General features: G+C 41.3%; 1 protein-coding gene across 1 annotated transcript in view; it reads right to left on the reverse strand.

Annotated features, from left to right (window-relative positions):
* Positions 1–210: 210 nt before the first annotated feature.
* LOC104522204 (potassium channel subfamily K member 17) overlaps positions 211–7117 on the reverse strand; it is a gene marked incomplete at its 5' end in the record, with an annotated part of 12715 nt that continues 5808 nt past the window's right edge. Inside the window, 3 exon segments of the mRNA XM_010164431.2 lie at positions 211–506; positions 3538–3706; positions 4251–4417. Coding sequence (XP_010162733.2) covers positions 211–506; positions 3538–3706; positions 4251–4417 — 632 coding nt within the window.

Here is a 7117-nt window from a genome sequence, read left to right on the forward strand (position 1 = left end):
TAAGAAATGCATTGGTAACTCTTAGTTGTGCTGCAAATGAAACATTCTGTTGTCATTGCTCAGTTCCAAATAGAAGCATTTCAAACATTGCAAGCTCAATAAGCAAGTTTTCACTACATACGAATGTCAGGGCAGCTCTATTCCTGCATTTCTAAGTGGTGCATCTCCAGTGCACTAAAACCTAAGAGATGTCAAGGGTATGTTTCTCCTCTACAGTGCTTCTGTAGGGGCTGTGTAGGTATGAAATTAATCCAGTCCTTTTGTTTTTGTGTCTTTATCATTGCAGATCTCCACATCATGAAGTCCCGTCATACTATTTTTGTTGTCATCCATTAAGTCTTCTGCCATCTCTGTGCTCTTCTTGTTGCACTGGCAGAAGTCACTGGAGCTCTCCAGAAAGTTGATGCAAAATTTGATAATCAGTGCTAGCCAGGCCATGCCAAAGAGGATCCACAGAGAGATTACATTCTTGTACCAGCCTGGATAGGTGCGGTCTGGGTTCATCCCTACAAGAGAATCACCCAAAACATTTCTAGATTGGATCAAGAGTGCCTCAAAGGAGACATTACATGTACAGCAAAGACAGTGGAAATGTGACCTAATATTAGCGGTTCCTATACAGAAAAGAAGTAGGCCATGTACTTAGCATATGAACAGATGTTATGAACAAGTATGTTTCATGACACGTCAGCAACAGCCTAGAACTCCTTAGGAATTGTAAAGATTACCCATAAGAAAGAAAAATAAATCCCAAATTACATCTACATCAAAGTGAAATTGTTCACATTTAAGCACACAGTTTCATTTATCTACTTATCACTCAGGATCATGATATTGTATTAGTAAGTAACAGAGGTTCCCTGCAGGCAGAGAGGTAAGTGGGTTTTATGCACTGGTGTATGTATCTTGTTAAGCCAGATATAAGTGAGTGAGCGAGTCTCTCAGAGTGGGAGGGAAAGGGCCTGAGCAGTCCTAAAACCTCTAAGAACAAACAAACCTTGGGAGACAGTTTGAAATTATGCTACCTGTCTGCTTGCTCAGCTAGGTACTTTGTGATCCCTTTGGAGCAAAGCCATATCTTTGGTTGTGTTTCCATAATATTTAGTGCAAAGAGGCTTCTATGTGCTAAGTTAGTGTCAGCAGTAATATTAATAATAATACAGGCAAAGCAAAGGAACAAGCTCAGCCCTATGAAGTGACTGGGCTGTATCTGTAAAGCAGGCTGGCGTACCCTTACAAACACAGGTAAGGTACAGGATACAATTCAGTGGCAGCAAAGTCTTTGCATGGGCTTTTTCTCTACTGCTTCTCAGGTCTCATTACTCAGCTTCCTTAACTTAGGAAGGTTTGTCACTTTATAACTGAACACCTACAGCACAGCAGATACTAAAGAACACCTGGTAAATTTCAGGATAGATTGTGAAGAGTTAGCAAGTATGAGGTGGTACCTCCATGAACCTGGGAAACCGCTCTCCATACCGTGTTCCAATGAAAAGTACACTTAAGGCAAGGTTGAAATTGGACATCCACAAAGGCAGGTGTTTAGGTATTTATCATCTGTGACTGGTGGATGTAAGAATACTGTCCTGTGATTACCTGCACAGACTAGCAGTTCCCAAACTGTGGTCCGTGAACTGTTATTGTCTTCAAGATCGTGGTAAGCAGTAACTGGTCAGTGGAGCTATATTACACAGGAATCCTTTACATCAATTTACTTGGTATAATTGTATATTATATAATAGACTTTGTACGTGTTTTCAATATAATGGGACCACAAGACATTTTGAGGTTGTCACTAAGCTACTGATAAATGTTTGGGAGCTACCAACCACTTCTGTGGCAACTACTCTTTGGGCTGACTTTCTACATCAAGGTGAACTTCAGCCAGGAAGAGTATTATATTCATCCTTCAAGCAAGCACCTTTCACTGCTGCTAAATTCAAAGGTTTAAAAATTGCTTGCTTCTAAATAATAAATGAAAACAACAGGGAAGGGCTATTTGAGGCTTCCAAGGATAATGTTTTATCCACAAAGACCATCTGATAGGCGCAGTTTTGGACATGAGATCAGAAGCAGCTTAGCACCTAAACGGCATTCTGTATCCAATAGAAGGGCTTACTGAGTGTGTAAATTAGGATTCCAGGGACAGTAAGAGAAGCTCCATCAATATTACTAAATAAAATAGGTTAGGGACCACTCTGACTTTAAATCCAAGTGCCATATCCTGACTTGTATTTCCCCCAAAATAGAGCAGCTGTGTCCAAAGTGAATATGGGGCATCACTCCTGGCATGTCATATTCCCTAGAATTTACCTCATCCAGAACAGTGCCAGACATCACACTAGTGGGGAAACAGTGTGACAGTCACAAAAGAGTGACAAGCATTTATACCCATGCCCTGGCCCTGCTTATTTTTAAGTTGAGACATAAACCACAAACACAGGATTGTAAGGCCAAAATGGTTTGGCCTCTACATACTACAGGTCACTGGCATATTCAGTTATTCCCATACTGAACCTAGCATTTCTGTGGTGGTATGCTAGTTACAAAGGTACCACACAGGTGAAGGTATGCCTGGAAGTGGGAGGGATACCAGAGAACAACTTCAAAATTAGTTATCAGGAACCAAGAGAAGTAAAGCTGCTGCAGCACAGAGCTCAGCATCATCTTATAAAATAGGTGTAAGAAAATGCCAAACTGGCTAGCTTTTGTTAAGCTCCGTCTGGTTACCCTTATCCAAGCTAACTTGATACCAACTCATTTAAGTGTGCCTACGCAAGCTGTAGTCATAACTTTCATGCATTACAGACAAGTCCTAAGGTAACCACCACTAAGTTGTCTAAGCATCAAAAAAGCACTAAAGAAAGAAAACAAGGAATCCGTAATAAGGAGTTTTAGTCTTTCTGACTCCCAGGGATTCAAGGGTGCGTGTGTTTCTATAATCAAATTGTTTTTAATGAGAAAGTCTTTATCAAAAAGGTGTGTCCTGTGTTTCAGCAAATGCATCAGGCGTGGGTCCAAACCCATTTCCTCTGACAAAGGGTTCTGGCAACCAAAGCTAGGCTGTGCCTGGTGCCCAACAGTCTACACCTAAGGTACTTAAGCTGCCTTTTCAAAAGCAGTTGTCTGGGGTTTTAACAGAGGAAATGGTCACTGTCTGTTAATGGTGATGCAGAGCAGGATCTGCTTAAAACTAATTGCTGTTGAAGCACTAGAGCCCACCAAGTGCACTATCAGCAACTGCTGTGATTAAAAACGTAGCACTCCAGTCCAGTGTTGTAGTCATTCAAGGGACAGATCTTCTGAATGCGAAAAGATTACTCATTGACTGGGCAAGGATTTCTTTGTTCTTCCACAGGTGGCATTGCTATCTCAGGAATCACATCTTCTCCAACCTGAGAAATGCCTACCACAACATATTTATTACAATGTCTGTGGATTGCTAGTGGTGTAAAACTGTCAAGTTGGGAGCTGCATATGCCATACATTTGGCTTTGATGTTTAGTATGTCAAAGCAATGAAATGTGAACTACTCACCAATGACATAATCTCCAAACCCTATAGTGCTGAGGGTAATGAAGGAATAGTAGAATCCTTCTTCATAAGACCAACCTTCTTTGTCAGAGAACAACAAGGGAGGTAGCAGGAGGAACAATAACAAGCCAGTTACCAGTGCACAGGTCTTAATCAGGAGAGAAGCTTTTTTCTAATAAAGCAGAAAAAAAAAGAAGAGACTGTCAGAAGAAGGGTGGCAGGGAAAGTCCAGCTCAGTTTCTGGTTGAAGATGATGCTAGACTCCAGAAAAACACACATTCATGACATTCCAGTATAGTAAATGGCATGGCTCCCCCAGTGAACACAAACTGGGCATCACCCTTTTAAGTCCTGAATTCATGCCAGTTTAAAGCCTATTCCACAAAAGTTTCCAAGCAATTTATACATGCAATTCTAACTATGACTGATGATAAGCAGACCAGATATTCTAGGACTGTGCATGGCTTCAAGGTTCTGGCACTTCTGTTGCTGTAAAGGAAGCCATTAATCACAGAAGTTCCCTCAATTAATAAACAACCTTATCTGACACCTCATAGGGCTGTCATAAACTAAATTTATTTGCTTCCAGCTATTCCTGAGTATTATTGCCTTTTTGGACAAACTGTTAGTCAGAGGATCCCAAATACCAGACAATGCCCTTTCTGTCTTTTCTTTCCTGAACTTGAGGGTGAAGCATACCTGTCCACATTGCTTACCTGCCAGTGAAACACCTCTCCTAGGTGATGGGCACAACGCTGAACCCCCAACAGCATCAGCTGCCCAATTTCATTCAGGAGTACAAGGTTCAAGGGGATCCCAAAAAGTGCAAACAAGATGCAGAAGATTCGACCAGCCACAGTGCTGGGGCTCAGGTTCCCATAGCCTAGGCAGGGAAAGAATGAAGTGTTAAATCTAAAATATTCTCTGCTTGCCCTCCTCCTCTGGAGAGGTGAACCTCCATCTTCTACAAAAGTCAGACAAGAAGGTCACTGCTCCAAAAGGACCTTTTTTATAAATAACTAAGTTACATCCATTGTTTGTCATATCCTATTGTAGGTTGGAAAATAACATTTCTTTCCCTGCCAATTTTGTTTAGTTCCTTTTCCATTTACCAGTGAATTTCCTCTCCCTTACCCACTGTCCTGACTGGGATCTGACGTAAATGCAAAACTTCCGTTTAGTTCAGTTTTTGTAAGCATTGTTGGCATGGGGTTTGCTAGTAAATGATCCTGTATGGCTGTCAGATGGTCTCTGAATCACAACAATATTGTTTTAATTTTAACAACAACCTTTTTCTACCTTTGTCCCACAGGACTAGTGAACTTAACACTGCCTTCTTACTTGTACTCTTCTTTTGTGCCACAAGTACCAAATACACCTTAAGCTTAAATTGTCAAAATGTTTGCCTAGAGTCAATAAGACCAGAGAAATTAGATTTTCCCTGAGTAAAATACTTCAATTTCAGACCTAAAGAGAAGTATTTTAAATTTTGCCTTTTTATTCTAATCGTATGAACTTGTCTAATAAAAGGTATTGCCCTGCAAACGCAGCTTTGCATATATCCTTAGACCATCATAGCTTCAACACCACTGCTATAATATTTGTCTTTACTCCTCACATTTTCTTTTAAAAGTGTCCTGTAAATTTGCAGACTTGCAATTCTGTAATTTCAAGTTTTTTATGCCACAGGAAAGTCAGATTTACCTTTGGTTTATTTCACAGGATGATTTTTAAGACAGGGAAAGGACTAGCACATGACTAGCATTTCAGCAGTGACTTAGCCAGTCAGAGACTATGGCCTCGGCTACATTTCAAAATCACCTCCACTCATTAGAGATCTGTGTATGTCCATATACAAGATTACCATAACCTGGCAAAGCTTATCTTTTCACCACAAACAATGCTATCCCCTCCCAGTGACACCCAACTGTTGGTGCAGTGCAAGCACAGAGGTGCTCCTGCCACTGATGAATTACTACGACGTTAGCAGGTGGTGCAGCCCCATGGCAAGCAGGTAGCCCCCAGGAGGGAGAGGTCCAAGGGCTGGGCTCTGTACACAGATAAGTGAGAGCACAAACATCCGCAGTAGACCAGATGAAGTCCCATTACTTCACTAACCTCTGTCCCACACCAGCTGCAGTAAGCCTCTGACCAACAACGTGGAAAGGTATGCGATTACAAGCTCAGGATATCTACAAGTTCTGTGCCAAGTTTCGTGTTGACAAAATCTCTTGCCGTGGACAACTCCGCAAACAGTTATGCACCAGCGAACAACCCCCAGAAAAAGGTCTATCAGCAAACTATTTCACAGTATGTATAGAGGCTGTCTTTTAATCTCATTCCTACTCCCATAAATTCAAAATTTTACTATCTGGAGAACCAATAATTTTAAGTTTGAATGATTTGTGAGCCCCTGGGTTTAATATATGTGGTAACATATAATACACCACCAAAGCAATGGCCCCAGCAGCCTGTCCCTGGGGGGTGTGGGCAGAGCAGCCCCCAGAAAGAATGGGATGCTGTTATGTAACTAGAGGTTGTTTTGAAATACAGTTAAACAAAGGGGCTAAATTAAGACTGTACACCAGCCTTAATTCCAGTGCTATGTTCCTCACTTATGAGCAGCTTCACAATGTTAACGCACATTTTTTTTCTCCCACATGCAATTGCTGACTTCTGCCAGCTTTCACCATGTCTAGACTAACAGGTGTGATAAATGAGAGACATGCAGGCAAGTACATCTGGCAGATGATCCCATCTAGGCGAATTCAAGGGATATGTGCCTGGTGTGATCCGTTTCACACTGGCTGTGCCACGTTTCAGTGAATCAATTCCAATTTTTCTCTTTTATGGAATTAGGGTGTTTTACAGGCTGGTTTGGACCCAGAAGAAAGAGCTGGGCGCATGTACTGTAAGACTGGAGTCTGAACGTGAATCACATACATTTATAGCCAGCCATGCCCAAGGTTTGTGGTTTTGTCTTCCCCCTCCTACTTCTTTCCCTTCCATATCAAATTTTAAAAGACTGTGTAATGGCTTGGGCAGTTCCTTTTACCATAGCTTTCCAGGTTACCCAGTCTCTGGAGGAAAACATCAGATAAGAGATGAAGAAAGGTCCATGATCTCAGGTCACTGTGTGAAGCACAGCATCTTTCAGGATTCTGGGGACCCCACATAGTGCTGACTGGAGAGCATCTAAGGTTAAATTGTACATTACATTTAGTTTTGAGCAGCAAATTTAATGATGTAAGAAGATCCAATTTGTACAGTAAGCCCAGCAGACCAAACACCAGATCTGCTTTGCATATCATTTATCTGGCCCCCTTTTCCCTTGGATTCAGCAGCTCAAGACAATTTCCTGAAGATTTGGTGAGCAGTTGCTGTACATATGCCAAAAAGCCATATTCCATTAGCTTTTTTTTTTATACAGGATACAAAGTTTGATCAAACAGCATAGGAGACTAGATTATACAAGACTGTCATCAATTTACATCTGGCTGATGACACACCCTTGCCTTGGGACTAAACAAACAGATAACAACTCAGTTGTATATAAACCTCAATTGTTATAAAACTCAAGCAG

This window comes from Antrostomus carolinensis, unplaced genomic scaffold (genome assembly GCF_000700745.2).
Source record: "Antrostomus carolinensis isolate BGI_N321 unplaced genomic scaffold, ASM70074v2 scaffold8603, whole genome shotgun sequence".
NCBI classification, from domain to species: Eukaryota; Metazoa; Chordata; class Aves; order Caprimulgiformes; family Caprimulgidae; genus Antrostomus; species Antrostomus carolinensis.